Source organism: Peromyscus leucopus, chromosome 1 (assembly GCF_004664715.2).
Source record: "Peromyscus leucopus breed LL Stock chromosome 1, UCI_PerLeu_2.1, whole genome shotgun sequence".
NCBI lineage: Eukaryota > Metazoa > Chordata > Mammalia > Rodentia > Cricetidae > Peromyscus > Peromyscus leucopus.
The window spans coordinates 105,704,660-105,720,767 of record NC_051063.1 but is presented as its reverse complement, the minus strand read 5'-3'; the positions used below and the strand labels follow the sequence as shown (position 1 = coordinate 105,720,767).

General features: G+C 50.4%; 1 protein-coding gene across 1 annotated transcript; it reads right to left on the bottom strand.

The window, feature by feature from the left end:
• Positions 1-5,009: 5,009 nt before the first annotated feature.
• Positions 5,010-9,104, bottom strand: LOC114698699 (pecanex-like protein 4). The gene is given in 1 exon segment (XM_037197220.1): positions 5,010-9,104. A coding segment is annotated over 1 exon segment (3,327 nt). The 5' UTR covers positions 8,904-9,104; the 3' UTR covers positions 5,010-5,576.
• Between the last annotated feature and the right edge of the window lie 7,004 nt (positions 9,105-16,108).

Genomic DNA, 16,108 nt, shown 5'->3' with positions numbered 1-16,108 from the left:
TTCAAAACCCTAGATGGCAGCCAGAGCCCAAGTCATCATATCCATTCTCTAGCCTATAGAAAGAAAAAAGATGGAATGACGTCATGTTAGTCTCTCTAAGGGCACTTGTCAGAAGTCATACACAGCAATTCTATTCATTCTCCATTTGTTATGACTTTAGTCCTGCGAACATAGATAGCTGCAAGAGAGTCTGTGGAAGGCACTCTTTGTGTCGAAGGGCCATAAACCCAGGGAAAAAATCAGGAGTGTTGTCACTGTGGTAGAAGCAAGGCATGGGTATATGAATTCCTAGTATGGAGCCTGACCACACCAGAAACATGCAGAAAATGCATGCTCCTTTTCCCTTTAACATTTGCTGGCCTTTTCCCAACCTAAGAAAGACAGTGGCTGTGTGCCTGAGGCTAGCACATCCCATCCTGAGTGCGCTGGAAGGAGTGTGGGGGAAAGTGTGGGGAAGGAGCTAGAGCTGGGAAATAAGAGGCAGGGACATTCCTGGATGAGTCTGGCTGCTCACAAAGCCCTGAGGCTCAGTGTGTGTGCTATCCACAAGCTGAAGGGCCATTCTTCAGATGAGTATTCAGCTGTGGGGTTCCAGATGCAAAGTGCCCTCAGGAACTGGCCAGGGCTTGAGAGGAGGCTCTGGTTAGGAGATGAGGATGGTGCCCACCAGGTGTCCAGCTACACAGCAGGCTGCAAAGTGGATAGGCAGTGGGTCCCCTGGACAGAGCCCCACTTTCCTGGAGGGCCACCTTGAAGAGGAAAAAAAAAAAAAAAAAGAGGCATAGCCACGCTGTTAGATGTCTGAGGCACTGGAACAGGGAGGGCCGGCTCTGCCTAAGTATGCAAATCCAGGCCTGTACCTTCTAACCATCCAGCCTCTTACCATACACCTGCCTGGGCCCTAGCCTGGATGGAAATGCCTGGCGCTCTGCTTCAGCCTTTGTGGTCCCATCACATCTGGCAGCCACTCTTAGGGACCTGTACCATTAGCTCTCTCCCCCTCCAGGGCGACCTTCTCCTGCCTCCTTCTCTCCTTCACATCCCTGCCAACCCTCGAACAGCTGGGAGTCTCTGACTCAGAGAAACCTGAAGCTACCAGGAAGGAACTCCCACGGGCCCCAGAGACCCTGGCCTGTCCCCAGTGGATAGACAGGTGACCTTCTTTCGGTCTCAGGGAGGAACATGTGCCCCTCTGCCTGAGCATCAGCCCCAGGCTCCCACCTCCTCCAGGCCGTCACTGCTCCTCTCCTCTCACCCCTCCATCAACAGACACAGCTTAGGAAAGCCTTTTCCTCTGTCCTCTATACCACTGGTTCTCAGCCTTCCTAAGCTGAGACCCTTTAATACAGTTCCTCATGCTGTGGAGACCCCCAACCCCAAAATTATTTTCACTGCTACTTCGTAACTGTGACTTTGCTACTGTTATGAGTCGCATTGTAAACATTTTTGGAGACAGACGTTTGTCAAAGGGGTCATGACCTACAGGTTGAGAACCACAGCTCTGTATCAAATCCTCTCTGAAGAGAGGCTTATCTCCCTGTTTCAGATTCTCCCCTCCTCCCCTTACCCCTGTGGCAGCCAGGGTTCACCTCTGTTTTTTCCATTGAACTCTCATTCCTAGGTTCAAGAAGTAGCCGAGGCTCCAGGTCCAGGAGTGGGGGTGGGAGGATCCTCCATGCTTTGCCCTGTGCCCTGGCTCCTGGTCACCCCTCTAGGCCCCTCTCTCTGGCCCCTCCTTTCAGGCTACCCTTCTCCCCGTTCCCTGGTTCCTCTTCACTTCATCTTCAACCTCCTCGAGGCTCCTGGACCCCTGCTGCCGGCCTGCCCTGCTCTGTCCTCACCCTGGGCTCCCGCCTCTTTTCTGGCAGCCAATATCGCCTGTCCAGTCCCATCTGATCACATTTTTCTACGCCTGGAACACCCAGGTTTCGAGAACTCTCCCTGACCTTGGACTACAAACAAGTGGGCCCAACTTTTTTTTTTTTTTTTTTTTTTTTAATAACTAAGCCATCTAAATGTCATCTGAAAATGGACATGTCCAAATGTGAATTCTGGAGGGCTCCCTCATCTTCTTCTTATATCAGTTAATTGTGGTGCTTTTGGCCCTCCTTTTTCTCACAGCCTACCAAAGGATTTTTTTTTTTTTTTAAATTCAATTCATCAGAAAACCCTGGGACTGGGGAGACAGTTCAGTGACTAAAATGTTTGCCCTGCAAGCATGCAGACCTCAGTTCAATTCCAGGATTCCTCATTCTACAGTCACAGAGCCAGGGAGGTGGAGACACGTGGATCCCGGGGCTCGTTGGCCAGTCATGGCTCCTCGCCTAGTTGGTGAACTCAGGCTTGTCTGAAAAGACAAGGTGGATGGTTTCTGAGCAGCAACTCCTGAGGTCCCCTCTGCCCTCTGCAGCACACTGTCCCCCTTAATCCTAACGTTCTGCTTCTGAAAGACATCCAAGAATCTGGTCCCCATCTCTGCTCTCACTACGACTGCCCTGTTGTCCCTCCTCTATGGTTAACCCACCTCACCCCCTCACTCTGGTCCTCAGTCAAATGCCTCCAGTATCTTCTCATAGTAAATTGAGAAAGGCGGGCTCCTACCACGGCCTCCATGGCCTGGTCTCCTTTACCTCTTCAGATCCCAGGAGTCACCCTGTCCCTTCCAGCCACATGGACACCAGGCACCCCCACCGTAGGCCTTTCTTCCTGTCATTGCTTCAGTGTTTTGTTTTGTTTGTTTGTTTTGTTTTGTTTTGTGTTTTTGTTTTTCGAAACAGGGTTTCTCTGTGTAGCTCTGGCTGTCCTGGAACTCACTCTGTAGACCAGGCTGGGCTCGAACTCACAGAGATCTGCCTGCCTCTGCCTCCCGAGTGCTGGGATTAAAGGCGTGCGCCGCCGCCGCCGCCGCCGCCGCCGCCGCCGCCGCCGCCGCCACCACCACCACCGCCGCCACCACCACCGCCGCCCAGCTTGCTTCCATGTTTGCTTGAATGTCAGCTCCTCCTTCCTCCTGAGTGGCAGGTGCTCATCATCTACCACAAAGTCCCTTTAGTGAAAGTAGAGATGTACCCACTGTGCCAGCATGGCAGTCACACTGGGCACCAGGGAATCACTCGGGATAAACTCACAAGACTGAAGAAAGGAAGGAAGCAATGAATGATGAACCAGTATCTCTCCACCTTGTCGTGGGCTGCCCAGAAAGCGCAGTAGGAAAGGAGAACCTGGGGTCTGCAAAGGCAGCAAGTGCTTGCAATCCCCAAGCCATTTCTCCAGGTTCTGAATGTGTCTTTCATCCAAGCAGGATGTTATCACATCAGGTATTGTTCCAAAGTTTGAAGAATACACTGTCTTAAAAAAAATTACCGGGGCTGGAGAGACGGCTCAGTGGTTGAGAGCACTGGTTACTCTTCCAGAGGACCACATGGCAGCTCACAACTATGTAACTCCAGTTCCAAGGGATCTGGCATCCTTACACAGACATACAAGCAGACAAACACCAATTAACATAAAAATAAGTAAGTCCTTTTTTTTAAGATTTTTTTTTTATTTATTATGTACACAGTGTTCTGCCGGCATGTATGTCTACAGGCCAGAAGAGGGCACCAGCTCTCATTACAGATGGTTGTGAGCCACCATGTGGTTGCTGGGCATTGAACTCAGGACCTTTGGAAGAACAGTCAGTGCTCTTTACCTCTGAGCCATCTCTCAAAGCCCAAAAAAATAAGTAAGTCTTAAACAAACTTACCTTCACTGTATATCACCACTGACCTCATTAGAGGCTACCAGACTCACAACAGTAACACAAGTTTCTCTAAATCCTGATTTTTTTTTTCCACTTGAAAGTTTGAATTTTGTCATTAGCAATAAGTGCTATCAATTTGCCTGGAAACATGCCAGAGGCACTTTACTCATTTTTGAGTAAATGTCTGCCAGACACCCAAGGCTTCACATGTGTAGTTCAGCTGTCAGTATTTCTTTTAAGCGGCAGTGACGCTCTGTGAAAAGGGTGACCAGTTCAGCTCGCACGCTAGACAATTGCGTAGACATTTTCTTTGAACAGTTGTCACAGCATATCCTCTGTGGCAAAAGTGCTTTGTGACACCCCTCATGCTGTCACACGGAATATGCAAACGATCCCCGGGGTGTTGGGTAGCTCAGTGGGAGAGCAGGGGTTTGGTGTGTGCAACAGACAGGGATGTGTGTGTGTGTGTGTGTGTGTGTGTGTGTGTGTGTGTGTGTGCATACACATGCATATATATGTAAGATAGATAGATGGATGGATAGATAGATAGATAGATAGATAGATAGATAGATAGATAGATAGATAAGGTATGTATTAAGGGCGGGCATTGAAGCACCATGAAACAGAGAAAAAGCAAGAGACTGCACACACTTGGTGACTTCTTGCAGTCAGAGACGACCCAGGGGCAGGGTAACATAGGCAAATGATGTTTTCTTTTCTTGGTTTTTGTTTTGTTTTGATTTTCAAGACAAAATTTCTCTGTGTAGCCCTGGCTGACCTGGAACTCACTCTGTAGAGCAGGCTGGTCTCTAACTCAGGGATCTGCCTGACTCTGCCTCCTGAGTGCTGGATTAAAGGTGTGCACCACCAATACCCGGCTGTTAGTTGTTTTTTTTTTTTTTTTTTTTTTTTTTTTTTTTTCACCAATGGGTTTCACTATGTAGCCAAAGCTAGCTTTAAACTTACAATTCCCCTGTTTCAGCTTCCCTCCTGAATGGGGATTACAGGTCAGCACCGCCATCTCTCTTTAAATGATGCTTTCATGTTATTATGAAAAGAATCTGAGGGCTGGCTATATGGCTCAGCAGGTAAAGGTGTCTGCCACCAAGACTGACTGCTTGAGTCCCTGGAACCCACATGGTGGAGGGAGAGAACTGATTCCTCTGACCTCCACATGAGTGCCATGGCATGGAAATGCTTGGACACAAATACACACAGAGACAGAAATGAGAGAAGAACATTTTTCTAATAATGATTTTTTTTTTTTTTTACTGGTCATATTTTATTTCAAGAGCTTACGGTTTCTAAACTGAAATATATGAAAAATGATACACTGTATGGGACTGTTCACACCATGTTAAATGATAAAACAGTATGACATTTGAAAATACTAGAAAATTAACTACATTTCAAATAAATATATGTATATGTTGTTAACCATTAAAAGGATTCATTATTATTTAAAAACACTGATATGAATGTCTTTTAAATATATAATTATACACCTGTTGACTTTTAAAAAGACAAACTACTTTTCAGACATTTAACAAAGCAGTAAAAAAAAACATCTAATCTTGTACAAATGTCTTTAGCTACCAAAACCTATGAGAACTCATACAGCACAAATATTGGCCAACTACTTCTACCCATGTTAGGCACAGAGGAGCTGCTGTTTGAGTCATTCACACGGCTGAGAATCAGCTTTACAGACCTTAGTTTTTCTCTCAGGCATCCCTGGGGCAAGAAGAAAAGTCTAGAGAGGTCACACAACTTAGACTCTTGCTGTTTAACTAGTGCCTCCTCTGCTGTCCTCACATTGAGATGTAAAAACGGACTAACACAAATGTATAGGGAGAGGTTTGGAGGAGAAAATTGGATACCCTAGGGGTGGGTCAGCAGCTTGGACAGTGAGGTTCCTCAGAAGGAGTGGGTGAGCCTGGATACTGTAGCGCTCCTCATCATCGTTGGTGGCATAGAGCAGTTCCCATGAAAGATTGGCCCACTGGCCTCGAACAGCCTCAGCATTCAGCTTCCCGACGTGGACCAGGAGCTCCTGGAGCACCAGGACCCTCGCAGTGTAAACGCCCATACTAGACTCATAGCCCAGGGAAAACAAGCACGGCTTTTCTTCTAGAATTGCTTCTTTCCACTGCTCTTCGGTCACTAAACCGATGTACCAATCCCTCTCGTATTCTCTGAGGCAGTCCATCAGCTCTTTAAAGTCTTCTATTGGACCCAAACTGGCTTTATCAACCATTAGTTTCAGTGTATACCTGAATGCTTTCTGAACTAGTTGGAACAGTTCTGGTTTTTCTGAGAGCCAGTCCAAGGTGCCTGAGCAGGGTAAGCCACCACTGTAGACTCTTACTATTTGACCAGGACTAGGCACCATGTTGTCTGTTCCAAATAAACCAATGTAACACGCCATCACTGTATGGACATACACGGCTTTTAAAGCTTTATCCTTTGCGATTTCTTCCAGTACACCTGACTTTTCCTCTGAGTGAAAACACTCCACCTGCCTTAGAACGAACTGATACCAGTCTTCTGGAAACAAGGGGCTTGCCTCCGTTATTCTGGAATGGGGTGTACAGTTAGACCTCCACTCTTCGGGTACACTCAGCAAGTGCGACTGTGAACAACTGAACTCCACGAGAGGGATGAAAGCCACGTCTTCTCTCTGGCCCTTGTCAACAGCAGGGAACCCCAACAGCATCGTCCTGTACAGGTCATTTTGGGGGCCTGTGCTTGTGGAACGGTCATCTGCACTCTGGGAGTCTACTGACCCTGGAATGGGCAGACTGGTACCTGGTCGATCTTTGAACTGAAGGTTTTCTTTTTTGTTTTTGATAGTTGGTTCATCATCAAAAATACAATCATCAGACCAGTCGTGGAAAGTGTCTGAATTTAAACTATCCGAGTCTTCCAGGGATTTGGGGTATGGTGATGTGTTCAAGGCAGGCAGGACCACTGGTAAGGCTTCTCTGTTATTTTCAGTTCTGGGAATATTCTCCTGCAGGCTGGGCCTTTTAGAGCAGTGCTGAATAAGCACCCATACAAGCACTTTGACAAGGTCGTCTCTAAATTCCTTCACATTAATGCAACAGTAGGAATAGCCGCGCTCAAGGACCATTATCCATATCAGACGATCCTCAAAACGGCCCAAGTAATGAGAGCCAGGGAGGAGGGGGCCGAAACTTCCAGCTGCCATTGCAGTCTGCAGCGCCGCGGTGAAGCGGGGGATCATCTGCTGGTAGAACACCGTGTCTGTGCACACACATGCTGCGGTGCCCACCGCTCCTGGCCAGCTCTGACCCGGACGAGGAAACCCCACCAGGAAGATAGGAAGGGTGAAGAGGGGCAGCAGAGGAGATGATAGCAGTGCTGAGAAGACTATGATAATCAAGACAAAGGGAGCGAATACAGCGTTGAGGACACACAACGTTGTGGTTATTTTTCTGTGCTGTTTTTTTTCTGTCCACGATGCCAAGAGCACAGTCATGGCAAACTGCAATTTAGTGATGAACTGACGCACACGGTCTCGCATGACACCAATCAATAACAGTCTCACACCCGTATTAAGGCTCCTGTTCCACCAGCAGTCTGTGTGGGACACCATGTAGACTGCCCACACAATCACAGTCTCTAGTAAAGCATTTTCTGTGTTCTGCCACACCATTCTGAAAGCCCTGGTGAATCCGATGGAGACAGTCACAGAGTGCAGCCTGTATAAGGAGCTATCCAGTGCAAGGAAGGCCACCATAGCCAGAGGAGACACTATAGTTAGCAAGATCCATCTGACCACCCCAATCTTCAGGAGCTTGTTCTGCTTTTCGGAGAACACAGACACAGCTTGTATATTCTTTGGATAAAAAGGGTTTCGAAAAATTCCGAAGATGTAGATGCTTTGAGTTTCTCCCAGTATCCACAGTATTGAAAGTAACGCCATCAGAACATAGCCCAAGATGGACTGAGAGCTGCTTCTGGAGACCTGGGAGACGCCAGCGTAGTGATGTAGCAGCCCAGCCTCAAGGAGGGCCACACCCAGCACAACGGTGCACAGAAGGCATTCCTTCCTGCCGAATTGATGTCCACAGCTCCCTGGGAAAGCCTTGGGACCCCTTTCTACTCCGGGCCTGGCCACACCACGCCTGAAGACCAAACTCAGGTCGCTTAGGTTAAGACTCAGGAAGAATCCAAGTCCAGTCATGAAAAGCACCACACCAACGGTGCTGGGGATGAAGTAGGACACGACAGGTGTTCCAGCAGAAGTGATGAACATTGCCAATAACCGTAGGTGAGATGACATGGACGAGCCTCCAAGAATGAACACTAAAACCTGCTCCATTGCCCAGAAGAAAAGGGCGTCGGGTGGGGGGAGAGTCCCAAGTGCCCAGAGGAGAGGCAGCAACACAAACAAGATGTGCAGAATCTGATTCACTTGCTCTAGAGCTGGTATATTTACAATAAACCTGTGTGCAAGGTCCACAGAAACAAAGAAAAAAATATACAGTGGTCACAGGAGAGGAGTGATTTCGTAGGTATCCTGGGTCTGAAATGTTGCGGTCTCTGTGGCAGTGTTTACAATTAGGGAATATTCTGCTATGCAAAGGGTCAGCCACCCAAAGACAAAGAGAGTGGCCGTTGCCCCGGGGCTGCCGTACAGCGAGGTAATTCTGTCTGGGAGCAGATACCATGTTCCAAGACCACACACCAACCCGGCAAGACCAGAATGGAAAACTGTATTGGCCACGTATTTTTTGCCAGGAATCAGAAATCTGACGGTCTCAGCCCCAGCACAACTTGTAAACTCGTGCTCGTCTTCCTCCGCTAAGATGTTCAGGGCTGTCATCCTCTGGACCACCACCGACTTGCTCTTGGCGTGCGCACTGGTTAGCTGGATGACAGCCGCCGTGATCACCATCAGTCCTCCTGAGAGAGCTGCCGCCGAGTAGTCTCTCAGGATGTCCAGCTGGTATAGAAGAGTTCCTGTTCCACCTAAGGCCCATGGCATCAGGAAAAGGACAATCTGATTAACGTATATGTAAGGAGGGGCACAATAGCCTAATTTGAGTCGAGGGCCTCCAAGAACAGTCTGTGGAAAGCGCTTCAGCAGGAAGTCCTGTTTGTAATCGTTTAGCAGAGGGACATCTGGACTCATACTTCCCGTTCAGGACTGGTCTAAAAGTCACATCTTTTTCATAACCAGCAGTATCTGGAGTCATCTGAGGGGAAAGGCGACGCGAGGGCGTCCCGGGACCACATCTCCCCTGGGGAGGTCGGTTGGGAGCTCCCGCCCCACGACGAGTGCGGCGGCGCCAGCGGCTGACCCGGGGCCTCCAGGACCGCTCGCGTTTCCATGGCTAACGTCTAATAATGATTTTGAGGAGAACATTTTGTAAAAGAGCCCGAGCCTTGCAGATGCCCCTGCACCCCTGCCTGGAGTATGTGTTGTGTACTAGGTGTGTTTTCTACACCTTGATAGGCCAAGTACGCTCACATAAAGCAGACACACATCGTGCCACATCGTCACCACTCACTTCTGGAATGTTTCCATCTTGCCAAACTGAAGCTCTGTGCCCTCTGGACAGTGACCTCCCACTCTGCTCCCTGAGCCCCGGGGAGTTGTTGCTCTTCTTCCCTGGTTCCTGCACTCCGGGCGCCTCCTGCAGGAAGAATCGTCTGTCCTGTGTCTGCTCATTTCACTCAGCCTGTTATCCTCAAGGCTCATCCATGTTGTATCGTTATGGCAGAATTCCCTTCTCTTTCAAGGCTGAAGAATGTCACATTGTGTGTGCTCCCCCTTCCTTACCTGTTCATCCGGCTTGCTCCCCCACTTTGCCTGAGGTGAACAGCACTATGAACACGTGTTAAAGGCTCTGCTTCCAGTGTGTGTGTGTGTGTGTGTGTGTGTGTGTGTGTGTGTGTGTGTGTGTGTGTGTTGTACTCACAGTGGGTTGCTGGATTTTTTTTGGCATTTATTATTTTGTGCATGTCTGTGGGCACATATGTGCTATTGCGTGCATGTGGAGGTCGGAGGACAACTCGCTGTAACCAATTCTCTCCTTCTGCCATGTGGGTCCTGAGGATTGAACTCGGGCTGGCAAGCTTGGTGGCAGGCACCTTTATTCACTGAGCCATCTCATTACCCTCGCAATATTTTTTATTTGGGAGAATACAGTTCTCTTCCCTAAAGCATGCTGTTATACTGGCAGCCGTGCTTGATCTGAAATTACAGACAATTAACACTTGTGCGTTTTAATTTATAGCAATATAAATTACAGTATGTATAAATCCAACAATCGTGGTTCATTGGGGTCCTCCAAACTTTTAGGTGTGAAAGAGGTCCTGAAACCAAAATTTGAGAACCAGCTCCAGCCCTAGCTTATATTATTGCAGTGACCAGTATCAGGCAGCAGGGGGCGGCATAGGCAGCCAAATGCAGGCACTTGCTTTCTGCAGAAAATGTATACACACCTGCTGATGTGACCTATGCCCTACGCTAAAGACACTCAAGTAAATCTGGCAAGGAGTCCATAGTCCAGAGGTTAGCAGCCCTGCAGTCGAGAGTGATGGGGACAAAGTAACACTGGTTCTGAGCGGCCAAGGGTGCTAGTGAAGGGCCAGGCAGTATGGAGTTGGGATCCCCAGGCTTGAGGGAAAGCAGGACTGCAGTCAGAGAGGAACTGAAGGTCTGTAACCTTTACGGGTAATAGGTTCAGGAGTCCAGGAGAAGAGAGAGCTGGGTATCACCCTTCATTAACCTGACCCAGACTTACCAAAGCCACCCAACCCTGTCCATGTCACAAGGGGCCACACATACCTTCTTCACTGGTCCTTGTGCCCTCTGTGGTCCTCCATTCTTATCTCCTCCCCAGCCCCAGGGGGCTTTCTCTTCCCAGTGCCAGACTGGCCTCCTGCTCCTGTCCTTGGTTGCACCGTCCGCCTTTCGGTCCTCCTCTGGCACCACGCGAGCATGTGCTTCTTTGTCGGCTGCCCTGGAAAGGGCTGACCTGTCACCAAGGATGCTCCCCCATCTTTACCCACATCCTGCTCTCCCATCATCCATGGCCCCAGATGTCCACACAACATTTCATCCCTGGACCTTCCTGTCTTACTTTTCTTTAGCTGTGAAGAGACACCTTGACCAAGGGAACTTGTAAAAGAAAGCGTTTAATTGGGAGTTTCCTGCTGTGGGATGGTCTGTATGTCAAATTACTCTGATTGGCCAATAAATAAAACACTGATTGGCCAGTGGCCAGGCAGGAAGTATAGGCGGGACTAACAGAGAGGAGAAAAGAAAGAACAGGAAGGCAGAAGGAGTCACTGCCAGCCGCCACCAGGACAAGCAGCATGTAAAGACGCCGGTAAGCCACGAGCCACATGGCAAGGTATAGATTTATGGAAATGGATTAATTTAAGCTATAAGAACAGTAAGCAAGAAGCCTACCACGGCCATACAGTTTGTAAGCAATATAAGTCTCTGTGCTTACTTGGTTGGGTCTGAGTGGCTGTGGGACTGGTGGGTGACAGAGATTTGTCCTGACTGTGGGCAAGGCAGGAAAACTCTAGCTACAGTTTTCTTACATTTTCAGAGGGTAAGTCCATGACTTCACGGTGGGAAGCATGATGGCCGGCAGGCATGGTGCTGGAGCGGTAGCTGAGAGCTCACATCTGATCTGCAAGTTGCAGGCAGAGAGTGTGCTAGACTGGGTCGGGCGTGAACTTTTCAGAATCATAGCCCACCCCAGTGACACACCTCCTCCAACAAGGCCACACCTCCTAATTCTTCTCAAACAGTTCCACCAACTACAGCCCCAATATTCAAATATGTGAGTCTGTGGGATCCATTCACATCAAACCCTCACACCAACCTTTCAGCAGGTCATTTTTGTTTACTTCTACTTTGGCCTCAGGAAGTTGAGGCTGAGAAGAGGGTTCAGATGCTGACAATGCCCTGGTGTCCTGGACCTTCCATGGCACCCCCCTCCCATCTTCAATAAACGGGGCCATAAAGTTGTCTTGGTGTATGTCCCCAGCTTCTACAGTTCTAGTTCACATAGATTGTAGCTGCAGGGCCACAGGGGACGCAGAAGGTTGGGGAAGTGAAGGGCCAGCAGCCTGGAGCCCTCAGAGGCCCCATGCTGTGTGAAGGTGAAGAAAAAGGGACTATCCCAAGTGAAGCTCCCTCAGGATGAAGCCCACACCAAAGCCCACCAGCCCCTCCGTCTTCATTTTACCCATCAGGCACCTGTGTGGGGCTCACCACACATCAACATAACCCAAATGTCTAAGAAAAGCTGACTCCTTGGTCCCTTGAAACATCCTATGATATTTACCTACCTAACAGATGAGGAAACTAAGATAGAGAGAGATCGCAGAGCTAACACAGGCGGAGTCGGGGGTCTGGACGGACCACATGGCCCCGGAGTCTGCGCTCTCACTGCTCTACTCTGCAGCCTCAGTTTCTCTATTTTTTCTGCTCTACAGATGGATGGACTTTCTCACCCATCACGGTTTCCGAGCTCATGTCTCTGACCAGTGTCCCCTGATTACCTTGAGTGATCCGCATAGCCTTAGGTACTGTGTGTTCCTCGCTTAGCTGCTGGGACAAACACCTTATGAAAGCAACATAAGGAAGAAAGCGTCTATTTTGGCTCGTCCCATGAGGGCTCAGTCCATCACGGCAGGGAAGTCACGGAAGCAGGGTCACGGGAACAGATGCTCACATCGCAGTGACAGTCAGGACGAAGAGTGATGAGGATGGTCCTTGGCCCGCTTCCTTCACGTTACTCAAACGGTCATCCCAGTTTACAGAATGACCCTGCCCACATTTAGGGTGGGGCTCCTCACTTGAATTAATCCAATGGCGAAATCGCTCACAGACATGCCCAGGGGCTTGTTTTCCTAGGTCACTGTCGATCTAGTCAGGTTGACAATCAATATTAACCATTACAGGTACCCAGCGCTCTCTCATGCTCTCCCCGTGGTGATGCTGTGGCCCCAGCCAGCTAAGTGGGCACTCCTTGGGTTCACAGAGAACTTGACACGCAGGTCCATGCAGATAGTCTTGGACCCAGGGCTCATCCTAGAGGGTGTCACCGTCCCAGAATGAGTGTCCATTATGTGGCATATGACTCGGTCTAGTTCAGGAAACCCTGGGGAATGGAGAGGGAGAGAATGAAACACACTATCTCCGGGCAGGGGTGGGGGGCAATCACGTTCCATCCCTTGTCCTTAGAAGCTCAGAATCGAGTGGAGAAACTGAGTCACCGCCAGCTCTAATCCACAGGCGTACATTAGAAGGGAGGGGCAGGAGCCTTCACAGAGACAGGCCCCAGAATAGACCTGGTGCTGTCTATTGAAGTGGGGAGCCTTCTTGGAGAAGCCAGCCTGTATACTAAGTTTTACGGGATGGGACAGTCATCCCCTGGTGGAAAGGGACGCACGCAGGGACTATGGGCTGCTGGAGCCAGAGGCCTGGGTGGGAAAGCATCAAGAATCGGCATGTGCGGTGAGCTCAGCTGAGCCCCCTCAACAGTGAGCAGCGTGAGGGTAAGGTCACCGCCGCCTGCTGAGCCTCCGTGCCTCCTGCCCCTGCTGAGCACTGTGCCCACGCATCACACACACAGGTTATCCAGCAGAGAAGCTTTATACAGCAAGGTGGCCTGTTTAGAAAAAGAATGCCAAGTGACTGCTAACTGTCAGCCTGCAAGCGAGTGTCCATCTGGGGTGAGAACACAGAGTGCCGGGTGCACGTCCACTGCAGAGCTTCTGCGAATCTCTCTGGCTGGATGCGCAAGGTTCTCAGGAGCAGCGGGGCACACAGAAGGCTACTGTTTCCCATCAGCCTCCGGGCATGGGTTCCAAGCCAGTCCATGCATTGACATCCTCCCAGACAAGCCACTACCAGTCATACCACTGTCACACTGTGGCCTCCCTAGTCACAAAAGACCAAATTGCCCCAGATCAGAAGACTCCTTCTCCTCCAGAGGGGCAGGCAGGGGGCAAATGTGGGCGTTTGAGACCTGAGTGCTGGTCACCGCTCGGTGACCTTGAGAGGGTCTCAGGAGTCACCCGATGAGGCTGTGTTCTGAAAAGCATTTTTCTTTTTGACATTCTGTTCCTCTGACCCCCGCCCCCCAGGAGGCTGTCCCAACAGGGGCAGCCAGACAGCTCTACTCTGAGAACCTCATTCATTCATCTCTTTACGCTGAGGTCTCTCAAGGGCCACCAGGCATCAGCGGCGCCATGGTGGGCGGGGACATACATCCACAGAGTAGCTCCCAGCCATAAGGGGTGGGGGGAATGAGGCATGGACATGCCTAAAGAATCTTCCAGGCGCGTGAACTAGACCAAAGGCTGCCTCGGAGTTCAGGAAGGCATCTCAGAGACGGTGACATTTTTTTACTCAATTCTTGTGTGCCAGCCCAGGCTCTGAGGCACAGCAGTAAAGAAAACTAGTGAGCACTGGGTCTCAAACTCTATCTTCAGTCCTCCGGGGAAGCGGGAATAAACTCGGGGTGGGGTGCATGGCAGCCCAGGAGGACCCTAAGAGCAGTCACTTGGAGGAACTGTGTGGAGACAATACGCCTCACTTGCTCTTCAGTCTGAGAGAGGTGAGATGTAGAGGCAGAGAAGAGGCGGAAAGACGAGGCAGCTGGCAGGGGTCAAAACAGAAGGGCTACAATAGCAGGCTAGGAGCTCATGGCTTGGTGGTGCCGCCAGCTCAAAGCTGAAGAAGGTTCCTGGCAAAAAGGGAAGGTGTAAAGGATCTTCACACCATCACCAAGTTGAATACAGGCATTTTCGGTCTCCAAGCAGGCCTCACGCCACTCATATCTTGGGCTATGTTTTAAAGACACTCGTTTTCCCACGGAACTCCATCATGTCAACAGTGGGTTCAAAATGTCTCATGGCTCTCCTTTCACAAAATCCACTCCAGGCTCCCCCTCGGCTTCACCTTCAGCATCATCTGGCTGGGCTCTGGACTCCGGAGGAGCCAAAGAGATATTTGGTCCTTTGGATAAGTCTGAACTCCCCATCGACTCTTCCTCAGAGCATAGCTCTCTCCTGCGGCCAGGATTTCCCCAGGAGCACAGTCCATTCCTGCTAACTTGCTAACTCATTTTGACCTCGGCAAGCCCGTCCCCTGCTCTGGGAAGCCTCTGCTAACCAACACAAGGTACAGACCCAGAAAGGTGTCCCTTCTGCCAGGAATGCCATCCCTTCCATCTTCTAAGCCCACTGCCCATCTGGTTCCTCACTCATCCCCCTGCCAAGCTGCAGCATCTTGAGTTTATTTATCATTGTTATTATTATGTTTATGAGACAGGGTCTCATGCAGCCCACACTGGTTTTGAATTCACTATGTAGTTGAGGATGACCTTGAACTGACTGAACATCACAAGAGGCTAAAGCCTTTCAAAGCAAGTCTAGCCCACGAATGTCACAGAGATGGTGGGTAGACTACTAGACCAGCAACGGGGATCTGGGGCACATCACGTGGCTTCTTCAGTCTTGGTTCTCAGCAGTGACATGGAGCTCCACGCATAAGATTGGTGTGAGGTTTACAGATGAAGCTGTGCTGTGCTGCCTCATCCTAGGGCTCCCCAGGCCCATTAGTGACATACGCCCCGCCCGCGCGCACTCGCAACGTTCATTCATATATCAAACCCCTTCACGCCTGCTCAGTACCGGCACAGGACGCTGGGGCCTCTAAGACAGGGCTGAGGCGGGGAAGCCGGTGCGCAGCCTACAGACGTCACGATTCGAGGTGATTTGTCCTCATACACCTCCGCTCTTATTTTTGAAACTAATAACGACGCTCCTCCCTAAGCCGCCGGACGCTGAGAAAGGGGAAGTGTGGGAAACAGATCTGCTCTTTATTTTTAAAAACTTCTTTTGCACCGCTTCCTAAAATCTGAACCTTTCACTGCTCTCAAATGCAGCTCCGTGCAAGGAGCAGCTAGGAGGAGCCAAAGGCCAGCAGCACCACGCCACGCCCCGGGTTCCACCACCCAGGGACATCTCAGGCCCAACCTCGCCTCTTCCGTGCCTCGCTCTCGCGAGTTGCGGTCAACACAGGACCCTCGCGCTTCTCCCTCCATCCTGGTCCCCAGGCGGCCCGCTCCCGGGCTGCCCACCGCATTCATTGTCCTCCTCCAGCCCCACCAGTCCACGCGATCACCAGAGTCCCGCCCTCTTTCCACTCTGCCATTGGCTCCCGCTGCCCAACCGCGAGGGGACCCGCCTAGCAGAGTCCTGCACGCCCCGTCTTTGGCCGCGGACCGGCTAGGGGCGGGCACTCTGGTGGCCCCACCCTTTGGGGCGGGGCCAGGCTCGCTGGCGCTCGGGCGCTGTCTC